This window comes from Gekko japonicus, unplaced genomic scaffold (assembly GCF_001447785.1).
Source record: "Gekko japonicus isolate JY-2015 unplaced genomic scaffold, Gekko_japonicus_V1.1 scaffold522, whole genome shotgun sequence".
Taxonomy (NCBI): Eukaryota; Metazoa; Chordata; class Lepidosauria; order Squamata; family Gekkonidae; genus Gekko; species Gekko japonicus.
In genome coordinates, this window is record NW_015169790.1 from 136,485 (window position 1) to 149,405 (window position 12,921).

At 39.3% G+C, this 12,921-nt stretch overlaps 1 protein-coding gene across 1 annotated transcript in view; it reads right to left on the minus strand.

The window, feature by feature from the left end:
* SRGAP2 (SLIT-ROBO Rho GTPase activating protein 2) overlaps positions 1–12,921 on the minus strand; it is a 298,501-nt gene that overhangs the window by 87,391 nt on the left and 198,189 nt on the right. The window contains exons 8-10 of the mRNA XM_015417019.1: positions 11,615–11,839; positions 7,390–7,491; positions 4,157–4,354 (exon numbers count right to left, since the gene is read on the minus strand). Coding sequence (XP_015272505.1) covers positions 4,157–4,354; positions 7,390–7,491; positions 11,615–11,839 — 525 coding nt within the window. The remainder of the gene's footprint in view (positions 1–4,156; positions 4,355–7,389; positions 7,492–11,614; positions 11,840–12,921) is intronic.

The window sequence follows — 12,921 nt, forward strand, 5'->3', positions numbered from 1 at the left end:
GGGAAAGATCCAGCTCCTTCCATGAGCTTTTCTGCTCAGACCTCTGCATTTGTATACCACATTCATAATTAAAAAACAAAACAAAACATGACATTAGATTACTTACAGTGCAAGTATAATCACACTTTGCCCCGAGTAACCCTATGAAATAGACCTGAACAGGATTCTGAGTAGACCTGCTTAGGATCCCTCTCTTAGACAATGCCATGTTTGTTTCTTTGTCAGTTCTTCCATTTATTCCTTACTTAATATTTATTTCAAATATTTCAGATTTCAGTGCATGTTACTACCAGCTAATTATGGAGTTACAGTCTATGATTTCATGTGATAAAATAAGCAGTGTTAAATTTACTGTTTTAAAGGGCAAACTGACAAAAAAAAACAGAGCAAAGAGGGGGAAATGGGGGGGATTAACATCAAGTACACAGAATTTTAAAAAATATCCAGATTTCATGTAAGTTCTGAGGAAGCCTTCAAATTAATAGTTGTTTAGCTCAAAATTAACTTAAGTGCCAAGAAACGAACAATTTGAATGAGCATTCTATCCAACCCACACCATCCTGAGATGTAGGAGAATCAGAATGCCAAAATACAGTGATTAGAGAAGCCTTTCATCCTGGCATGTTCACAGTTCAGTGGCTTACTCCCTGCTGTCAGTCAAGGCTCTATTAAAATAAACAACCACCTGATAATAAGACATGACAGATTGTCTGCCTGGAGCCAATTTAAACCCTGAAGGAGCAACTCTGAACCCTGAAGTATTGGGATTTTAAAAAATTACCCACAATGCAAATCAATTACTGGAAGAAATCTGATCCTGTATAATACATAAATTTTAAAACAGTATGCCAAGATTGTAGAGGCAAGTTCCACTGTGGATTGGGCTCTCATTTACAACATCAACAGAACTGGTTTATATTTACATAGAAATATAGGTAATGAATAAGCCATGACAAGGACTGATCTTAGACCCTAAAGCAGTAGTACTGTCCCAACAGATGAAGCAGTACCTGATCCTAGAAACGCTGGTACCATACAGAGGTTTACAGAGTAGCAGTTCAACCATATTCTAGTCTAAAACCCACTGACCTCAAAGGTTTTAGCGGGGGGTAATTCTACATAAGATACCAGTATAGGTCTTTTGCTTGTACTAAGTACTTTATCTACCACGCCAATCCAGTTCATTAGGTACTGTTCCCCACCCCCACCCCCCCATCAACTACAGATATTTCAAACAAAGTTTGAGTCCAGTGGCACCTTTAAGACCAACAAAGTTTAATTCTGGGTGTAAGCTTTTGTGTGCATGCACACTTCATTATGTATGCCTATGCCTATAAAAAGCTAACATTTTGAAATGTGACCCTCCCCAAATGTCAGCCCTATAACCCAGTTCATATAAAGCTCAAATATAAGGAGACAAAGGCATCTTGAAATTGCAGCATTATTTCTCTGCTGCAAATTTCTCCAATGGAAGAATGTGTTATGCTACACCAGGGCAACCTTGCATCCCCTCCACAACTGCAAAACTTCCAGTATCGTCCCTGCTCCCACACTGGTATTTACCAGTAGGAAACAGCTGTCAGGAGCAAGGGATAATGAGTTAATGTGTAAGCCAATGTAGATCTTCCTGCCTTCCTGGCAATCCACAGTGTTACGCTTTTGAGGCTGAATGGAAATATCTTCTGTCACATGTCCCAGATCTCTCCTCTCCCACAAACGGAGCTAGCAACTCATATAAACGCAGCTCATTTTTTTAAAAACCTCAAAAGCAGAGGCTCAAGTAATGCGTCAGGGAGGAAAGTAACTCAGCTCAAGTAATGCGTCAGGGAGGAAAAAAATCAGAGCATCACAATGCTCTGGTACTGTCAGTGATTTAAAAAAGCGAGAAATAATAGCACACTGATATAAAAAGCATCATGGTACTGATTATAGACACTGTTATAAACAATACTTTTATGAATTTTTCAGATTTTGTGAAGATTAGCAAATATTTCTACAAAGCACTTTGAAGATGAAGGGCTCTACAGTGGCTTAGTATCTTTAACAAGTGATCGCAATTAACTATACACCACAATTATCCACCCTTTCTTCAGATGTCTATTTATTTTTGCTGAATGTACACCTCCCCCTCCATGCCTACTTCTCTGCAATTTATTTCATCTATTTATTCTCAAAACATCACTGCAGAGGTATGGAATGACACTGATTCGTGCTTTTCCAAGGAGATACTGAAGCACAGAGAATAAGGAATAGAAAATGAGTCAGAAGATTTTGGCTGGCCGAGAAATATACCTGGAGATTATCTGAAGCCCCCAAATGTGCAAAACTCACAGAGTTCCCCCTCCTGCTTGATTATTACCATTTCCTTCCCTACAAACTTAATTTTTTTATTACACATGCTGAATATTTCAGAAAGCATTCTCCTCCACAATAACCCAGCAATACTAACATCCTCTTTGAAAATAGTTGTTCGGCCCTGACCTGGATAGCCCAGGCAAGCCCAATCTCATCAGAACTTGGAAGCTAAGCAGGGTTGGGCTCTGGCAAGTATTTGGATGGGAGACCCTCCTTGGAATACAAACAGTCAGGAGTCAGGGGCAGGCTTTATTCAGTCACCTCTCTGAATGTCCTCCAGGCCCCCAGTAGGGGTCAATCACCAGAGGTAGCCATGACTTCCAGGTGCACACACACTCACATGCACACACATACACACGTATGAAAAATACCAAAAAAACAAAAAAGAAAAGAAAAGAAAAAGAAAATAGTTGCTTGGACCACAGAATAAAGCTGCTTGTTAGTCAGTGCTATTTTGTTTGGATGTTGGCAGTTAGAGAGAAAAATATGTGCTACGGGTGTGCTATGCTTTTTGTTCCTGCTAGGAAAAAGCTAACCATTTTGTTCCTGCTAGGAAAAAGCTAACCATTGTCTTACATTGAATTCAGGACTAAGGTCAAGCAGAAAGACAGTGATGTATACTAGTTCAGAGTGCTGGATTAGTATCTGGGAGACCTGGGTTCCAATCCCTACTCATGCCATGGAAGCTCGCTGGGTGACCTTGGGCCAGTCGCACTCTCTCAGCCTAACATACCTCACAGGGTTGATGTGAGGATGAAATGGAGGAGAGGAGAATAATGTAAGCCACTTTGGGTCCCCACTGAGGAGAAAGGCAGGGTACAAATGAATTAAATAAATAAATAAATAAAACATGAATGATGCCATCCTCCTTTTTCCATTTTGTTCCACCATGAGCATCTTGTATGTGAGAGAGTAATAGAAACAGGCTATTCAGTGTGTTAACTCCTGAACGAAAAGAACACTGAAGACACACTTCCAAGGCAACTTAGTAGTCCTCTTTCAAGACCTCCTCTGCAACACTTCTGAAGAAGTGTGTGTGCATACCAAAGCTTATACCCAGAATAAAATATAATGGTGCCACTGAACTCAAACTTTGCTCCTTTGTAACAGAATCTGCAATTTGCCAGAAAAAGATTTGAGCATCCAAACACAATGGTTTCCACATTTTGGGGACTTTTGCAGTCCTAATCTTTTCCCTGTGCTCTCTTGGTACTTCAATGTATCCTATGTCAACCTGTGTTGTTTGGAACCAGAGTTGTTTGACTGAGTTTTTAAAACCAATGTCATTTTAAGAGGATGCACATGTGGAAGTCTGCTTCCATACATGGTGTGCCCATAGCTGGACTGAGGTGTTGTTTTCATCCCCTTCTCAATAAAGTTTTAAGGAAATGTGCACTGAAACAATGGCTAACATAAAAGGAACATAAAATGATTTTTGCAAACAGTCTCTTGCAGGAAGGGTCAGACTTGAGAGCCATCACTGCTGGTTTGGGCTTCTGTTCCATCTCCCCAACCTTGTAAACATTCACAATGTACAAATAAAAGGACTTCTCTACCTGCAGTAGCTGTAATGTTATTTCTGCCTGCATACCACTGCTCTTAAGACACAGAACAACACTGATTTTCAAAGGAAGGGAGACTGAGACAGACACTGATCATGCAGGTGGACCAGTCTCATTACTCATGGCAGCCATCATCTGCTCCTCATGGCCTGTTAGCCTGAACTGTGGGCGGTGCACACAGATTTCAAGCTTCATCATGCATAGGTTCTGCTGTAAGCACTTTAAAAGTCAGAGCTTACCGTAAAATAGAACTGTTCTGTCTCCTGCTGATTGGCCCGTCTTTTGGCAATGCTAGGCTTGCTCATAAAGGTTTCAGAGACTGTTGATTTTACTGACTCCATGGAGTTGCTATACTGGAAGCAGTCTGAGACATCAAAATCCTCAATGGTGACTATATCCTGGATAGTCTGCAGCGTTGCTTCCATTGTTTTCTTAACCTGAGAGGAAAAAAACAAAAATAAAAGAGAATATTCACGACAGTTTCTACTTGTCTATCTCAAGCCAGGGCGAGGCAGCTCTCCAGCTCTGGCCCTCCATTTCTTTGCAGCAGGGACACCATCACAGCAGCAGCAAATAGGGAGCAGTGAGGAAGTGAGAGCAAGCAGCTGTCATTGGTATTCCCAACTTCCTGTTCTGCCAGCTGTTGCTCCTTTTGTCTTGGGAGTCCTGCTGGTGGCAGCAGAAATACACTGAAGGGGCAACAACAAAGGAGGTCACTGATTCAGGCAGCAGTGAGAGTGGGGGGCAATGTCCCACAAAAGCATTGGTCATCTCAGATTTTTCATAACTGCCTTATACTGAGTCAAGCTATGGCCAACACGGCATAGCATTGTGGTTGGCAGCGGATCTCAGGGTCTCAAGTACAAATCACTCCAGACACACTACCAGAAATCTTTTACTTTGATGTGCCAGTATCAGATCTTCAGGACCTACATGCAAACCACGTACTCCAGGTTAAGCCATGGTTCTTTCCTTTGTCTGGAAAAACAGCATTTAAAGCAATATTCTTTACTCTATGTAAGCAGATCCTCTTAACTGAAAAAGTGGACTCTGCTTTAGGAAGAGTCTTCAAGGTACCACAGAACTCAGCATTTTTTGAAAACTTGCAAGAAAAGCAACAGACATACTGCCATTATAATACACATCATGGGGACATGATATGCCTTGATCACTCATTGGTTACATTACTGTAATATGCTTACTGCCTTTGAAGATGGTTTGGAAACTCCCATTACTTCAAAACTACCAGCAGGGTTGCATGCCACGCAACATATTTCTCCAGTGCTCAGAAACTTCACCAGCTGATTGTTCTTTTCTGGCCCCAATTTAAGGTGCTGGTTCCAATGTCTGAAGTCCTGTAATGGCCTGTGACGAGTGTACATTTATATTATGTACATCATATTGGGCTCTGATTCATGTCCCTTGTTCTACCACCACCACTACCCCCCAGCGATGTAGGTAGTCACAAGGGATAAACCTTTTCAACAACCGTGCCTCATTTGTGAAGTTGTTCTATTCCTTAACCTGGTGCACCTTTTCAGTTTTACCAGGCATTTTAAACTTGTAGTTTTCATATTGCTTGTGCTGCTGGGTAACCATTACTTTAATTGCTGTTTTTAAACTGAACACTCCTTTAATTGGAGCTTAGTTGTTATCTCAATTTTAGTACTTTATATGATGATTTGGAAACTATCTCAAGCAATTTTAAATGAAGGCTGCAGTGTATAATTATTTTAGACAAATAAAATTAAGATAGGATTTGAAGAGATCAGTGTACTGTGCAGTTAGGTATATGGGCTTTAAATGCAGTACAACCCTCAGCTAATTAATACAGAGGAATCCACAGAAACAATGACTGAAAACTGAGGCTACAATTCTATGCTTACTCACATGGGAATAAACCCCACTAAGTCAAGGGCAAGCTACACATTACATTTTTAAACATTGTGTTCAAAGCACTTTATAACCTTTGCAATTTATTACAGTATACCAGTTCTTGATACAGAAATTGCATAGCTGATGTTCATTAAACCAATTTGATACCACAATTCTATTTATCCCTTCTCCTTTTCAAAAAGTACACAAGAAGGACCATAAAAATGATCAAACTTTAAGTGTTGTTTGTTACCCAGCTGTAAGAAACTAAATTGTCAACAGAGGCAGGAACTGTAATCCTCTTTCAGAAGTATTAACAACTTCTACTATGCCAAATGAGAAAAATTATGGGTTCTCGAGAGTCCCAGGTCGTAATCCAGTTAGCCACTTTGTACATGCGCACTGGTCACCTACAGTGCTATTCTAAGAACAGTTACACTCTTCTGAGCTCAATGAAGTCAGTTGTAGGACTTTTCTTTATCCCTCCTGAACCAACTACAGCTCTCGTTATGCTACACTAAAGTAGCTTTTTAAACTGGAGGAGGAAACAGGAAGCCCAGATTCCAGGACGAATACAAAGACTATTTTGCACTGATGCTGGCAGCCAATCAGCTGACTAAGTGCACATCCTAACAGCCATGAACACAATCCAAACCTCCCGGTGATACTGCAAGATTGCATCACTGTAGCAAGGGAGCTGCAGCTCAGCCAACTACTTATATTGGATGGCAATTCAGCCACTGCAGTACAAGCATCTGCTGGTTGCAACTGCAGCAACTGAAGCAGCTGACAGGAGCCTGCTGGAATCCCAATTTTCTGTAGAGAAGCAACAAGATCTGCCATTTTTCTTTTTGAAATGTTCCCCTCAAAATTGTCATTTTATAGCACCACCTAATGTTGAAGCATCTTTTTTCTACCTCTAATACACTCTTACTAAGATTTAAATCACCAGTTTCTAAAATGTTCAAATGGGATATTTTACCTTAGGAGTATTAAAGAATCAAGCAAAATTCAAGCAATCACAACTTTAAATTTCTACCTAGGTAGAAAGTAGTTTAGAATTTTTCTCTTTCCTACAGAATGGCATCAAGTTTCTGCCTTACAATGAGGGGTAGTTAGTTAAAAGTCAGCTTTCATTCCAAATACAAACATCTCACACTAACTAACGCAGCTCTGTAGAACACAGCTATACTGTAACTTTCAGAATCTGTGAAAAACACAAAATTCCATTACATCATAAAGAAACTATGAAGCTTCAATTAGCATTAACACATGAAGTGAAGAAAATTCTGGAAGAAAAGGAGACAACATTGATGTATAGGACCACCTCATCTAAAGATCCACTTTGAATACAGCCAGCCAAGGGGATTTATGTGAGGAAATTGATAACATTTGGTTTGCCTTGGAAGTTTCTGGATCAGATGAAGTGAAGAGATTATTACTCTCACACTTCCCACTGCCCCTCAATTTCCGAATTCACTGCAGGCGATGGCAAACAAGATTATAAGGTGCACGCATACACACACAAATGAGTGACAAAGAGGAGATAGATGATTTTTGAAAATGCTATGAGAGACCTAGAATTTTGTTAGCTCACCTCTTCGTTTTCAATCTTTAGTGTGGATAATCTAGACTGCAGCTGCTGACATCTCTGTACCAACTCACTCTGCACTGGCTGCTGGGCACACAGTTGGGACACCTGGAAAAGAAACAGCACTTTTGAAAAGGGATTCCAGACACTTGGCCCTATTTCCTGAGTCCTGCATTAAAAACCATATGCCATGATGCATGAGAAGTCTGGACCTTCGTGCTGAACTACAGAACAGGAGATTCTTTGCTTTCCTTGTTCCCACTTCTGGGTGTGTGTGTGTGTGGATGCAGAGAGTAGAACAGTCAGAAACAACAACTAGGAATTTCTGTACTAATGTCTGCTCTGGAATAAATTGCATGGAATGTCGGCTTAGAGTAATCACCAGTCTCTTAAAATAGTGTGTAGGATTAGTGAAAACATTTTAGCATCCTATTCATCAAGGGTATAATATGTTTCTCCAGTCTTAGAATGGAGAAGGATGAAAACTTCCCCTTCCCCTGCATAGCTTGGTAAACCATGACTGAGTTGGCTCCAGCAATCTACCAGCAGAAGATGCTGGTGGTCATGAATCTTTACTCTCCCTTCAGAAGTACCTTCAAACATGAGACACACATGAGTCATGAGACACACACAGACCAGGGGGCTGCACTGAGAAGGGGAAGAGAGTAAAATCACATGCCTGCCTCTTGCATCAGTTGAACTAGTGCTTGTAGAATGGGGATGAGGGGGCTATTGTGTCCCTTTTCTTCCTTACTCCAGCTTCCCCCCCCCCAAATCTGCATGGCTATTAATATGGGAACCTTGGGAATCAACTTTCCCAGACTTAAAAGGGACTGCAAGAGGGAAGAGAATATGGGAAAGATTTGTGATTCTTGCACCAATGGGTCATGGGATCCAACCCACTATGTTGTTTGGCTTAATGAGGTTGTAGGAACACTAACAGAAACCATTTAACTGCAATTGATCACAAACATTCTAATACGTTATTCAGCCACCCCTTTGAGCACTGTGTAAATTGCAACAAAATCAGCAATACACTATCCTAAATCTTTAACATTAAGAAAAATATCCAGCCCCTACATATTAAACAACCTTATTTTTTAATCTTGAACTTCAGACTCTAAATTTCCACACAAGAACTCCTTTTGCGTTTTCATTGCTAGTTAAACCAATCCCTGGGTGTACACACAGCTGTGGGGCAAACTTCACAACAACAGTTTTACAGCTGATGCTACCAAAAAGGAGGAGCAATAGAATACTCCACTGAAGATCGGTGGACAGTCTTTCATTTGCTTCAACACAGTAATTTCTTTGAGACCTGCCATAAACACTGTTTAAATTCAGGCATTTGGAGGTTATGTAACTTGTGTTATCTTTAGATGGATTTAATTAGAATAGCTCACAGATCCCCACAACAGCGAAGGAAGCAGCCACTTGGAGGTTGCAGAGGCGATCCCCTAAACAACATGCTAGGCTGATGAAAGCAGAGCAAGGAGCCAGGTGACAATGGGGTTGCCAAGGCAATTCATATTCAGCTGGCTAGGAGTAAGGACCCCAATGTTTCCCTCGACTTCCTCACCAAGTCCTGGAGCCTGCAACTCTTTACTTGATTGGTCTATTTAAACCTGAGCAAGACTCTGAGCCAGGCAGAATATGCCTGAAGACAGAACTGGCTGTCTCATTTCTGGATTACAGCCTTTTCCCATTCATTTTACACATGCAAACCGTCAGTTAAATCTGCCCCTGACTGTTAGTAGTGCATTAAAAAATGAAAGATATGCTGGGAGCAGAATTATCTCTGGGGTAGTGAAAATATGACACAGGAGCAGCAATATTTACTTTGTTTCTTTAATTAGAAAATGTATGTACTTAAAGCAGCTTGAAAAGTAAGAACAATATGATAAAATCATAAAAACAAATAACAATTATCAATAACAAAACAAGCTGTGAAAATAAGCTAGGGACACTAAAAATAGCCGTATTAGCTGGTGGGGTGGAGGAGGCAGTCCTTCAAAGAAATCCTTAGCATCTAAATAAATCTTTAACATCCATCAAAATATTATTTGTTGTATCATCAACATTCTTATACAATAGTAAGGTACGATGGCTACACTCCAAGAAAGTTAAAAAACACCTATGCCTAAAGGTTACTTATTTTGGGATTCCATTCCAGATAGGCCCACAGGTATACTGAATCATATTCAGAAAAATTTGGACTTAGGCCTTTCCACATAAGGTGATACCACTTTCATATACCATCACTAGTGTATATACAGAGAAACTGATACACCTGTATCATGTGTGAAGCAAACCTAAATCTCATTGCTTCCCATGACATGAAGCCACTTTACATCCCAATCTATTTAAGTGGTTATGAGGCACACAGAAACAGTAGGCTTATGTGTATCAATCTAATTGTTTCACATCCTGAATACTGTTATTGTTACCAATGGTTGTAAATGACTATTAATAGTTTGGGTATGTGTGTGTGTTTAATGACAATCCTGGTGGATGCACCAACACAGATGAGGGTACATGAAGAAGTCTCTATTAGTCTTTGTCATATTTCATTAATATAATTTCCTAATTTCCATTATACATCTCTTTCTAACTTTTATACTCCCACATTTTAACATTCATTATTAACATACTGTAGCTGCTGCTGCCGTCTTTGAGATTTGGTCAAGTGAATGCGGGTCAACAAGCTACAATTTAATCTAGGTTTAATTGATTTAATCTATGTTAAATTTTACAATTGGGATTTAGCAAAGTTTTTTATCAAGTGCTGTTTTGATTGCATATTTAATTTTTATTGCATTATTGTACATTTTAACTCTACTGTAAACCACTTTACCCAACATTCAAAGTGGCATAAAAAGATAAGCAGATGACAGAAGTGAATGGACTGTACAGTACAGCTCAGACTCACTGAATGTCTGAACCATGAACTTTCTCCATGCACACAGATGACTGCAAACTACAATACTTCAAGATGTATACATTATGAACAGACATGAAACTATGAAATGTTGATGATAATATCTTTAAATCATTCATAATTCTGAGAAAAATTATATCCAACACACGAAACAAGACAGAGAGACCTAGCCCCTTTAAAGAAAGTGTTAGCATTCTGCATAGGATCCAATGGCACTTACAACATCAACTTTAATATGTCACAGCTGTGTGCAAAAGCAGAGAGAATTTCACATACAAGAAAACTGCAAATAGAACTAATACAATGCGTCTGCAACACCATCTCCTGGGACTAAGTATGGTGGGATGAAGGAAACATGCAATAAATACCAGAAAATATGCAATAAAATACCAAGCTTCAATTTTATGGCTTACCATTTGGCAAACACAATTTATAAGACATTGTATTATAGAGAAGGACTCATAGGAAAAAAACATTACAAAAAGAAAAATGATGAATTTGCCATTCTAGACTGGCACCCTAACATCAATGAACAGCTACATAATTTTCTTTCAAAACTCAAAATGCTATTGCTCACAAGAAATATCAACTCAGATTACCAGAGAAGACACCAGGCCCTTGGAGGAATGCCAGCCTGAATAAGGGACAATCTAAAGATTCTAAACTCACATCAGTCTGTTGCAAATTAGAGAATGAAGATGGAAAAGGCAACAAATAACAAGAATTCTGATCAAAATGTATGTCATAAAAGTAGAACACCTGGCAATTCTGGGCATTCCTAAGATGGCACTTCTACAGTCAGATGGAATATGCGTAACAGTCACATTGAGCTATTTCTATTTTTAAATCAAGATCTTACAATACTTTAATTTAATTTTATATATATAATACAAAATGTATTTTCTCAGATTAATTTTTTACCTAAAGACAACGTAAATTCATAACTCCTTTTCTCATTAAAACTGCAGTACAATTGCAATATAGCTACCCTGAGTCTGAGGAGACAAGGCCAGATAGAAATGTTTTACATAAATGTTGAATAAATAAACACAGTAAAAACTGATACTAAGAAATCTACAGGTTTTTCTACCCATATTTTTCACCTCTATGCAGTCTTCTCATGAAGAGAACCCCACTCAATAATATGCTGCTGAAATTGGATTCGGGGCCTTCTTTCATATTAGAGGTTCCGCCTGAAGAATATATTAACTGACCAGCAAACAGGACAGATGATTTCTAATTATGACTGGAGTAGAGATTCCTGCATATACACAGTCACAGAAAGAAGCTTACCATATCACCCATGTGAGGTTGAAACTCAAACTTCATGGGTGGGCAGAAGACATTGTTGCACATCTCCATGAGGCGCTGCTTGTCACTGTTGGCATCCAGGTTCTCCACAGCATTCTCAATGGCATCTAGGCCTTCATGCTTTGACTGTTCTAGGTTCAACTCTGCTGATAGGAATGTCCTGAGTGCCCTACCAAGGCTAGCATGGTATCCTAGGTCACAGCACTGCTGAAAAACAAGCAATGGAAGAAACCTGAAACTCAGGAGTCTTGGAAGAAAACAGAAATTACATAGGAACCAAACACACACTGGATACCATTGTTTTTACTGATAGGCTTATCATATATTATTCATGGTCTCATGTGGTTCAAAAGTCCAATATGATAGAAACATGGCATTTATTTAGACACCTAAAGTATGTCTACCCTGCAAATTTAAGTATATACAATAATGATTTTCCACACAGTTTGAAAAAAATCATACAGCCAAAGAGATTTTGTGTACACCTGATAACATCAATTAAGAAGTTTTGAGATGACTAGCTTCAGTAGCAGTTCTACAAGTTGAAACTATTGAACCCCTGGTCCAATTACAGACAACAGTCTTCCACTTAATATTGATCTGAGTTACCACCCAAGTTCATTTAGTCATAGAAAACTGGTTTGAGGTGGGAAAACACTAAAAATGGGTTATGTGAATTGGACTTAGTAACTGCATTCTAAATAAGAGGCTTTAAACATCTCAAGCAAGCAAACAGCTTTCACTACTCGAGAAAAAGATTCTGTCTGCAAATATTTGAGCAAATGACTCTGATGAGGGGAAGAGACAGAGACAGCGAAGGAAAACTTAAAGTAGAAGAAACTGTCAAACATTTGCTGAAATTACTGACATCAGCATATCAGAACTGAAAGCTAATCAGCTATCTGAGCCAAATCTTAACAGAAAGAAGATTCAGCAGAAGTAGTCCCAATTTCTTTCATTTAAGACATCAATAGACCAAAAATAAAGGAACTATCCTTGCTCCAAGAAATGAAAGCTAAATTAAATCTGCTAGGAAACTGTCCAAAAGGAGGAAGTGCCCATCTGTTTGATGACTGTCTGGCTCAATAAACTGAAGTCAATGGAAACTCTTCCGTCTGCATAATCATTACGAATATTACAGAGGCAAAGTAGAAAAAGAAGGGGGGGGAGGAGAAAGAGGGGCCAATTAAAAGAGGAAAAGAAAGAAGCATGAACTCAGTCTCCTTCTACGTTTTTACAAACGTCTTGCCACTGCCTGCTACAACATGCCTGGGTACTGTGCCAACAGG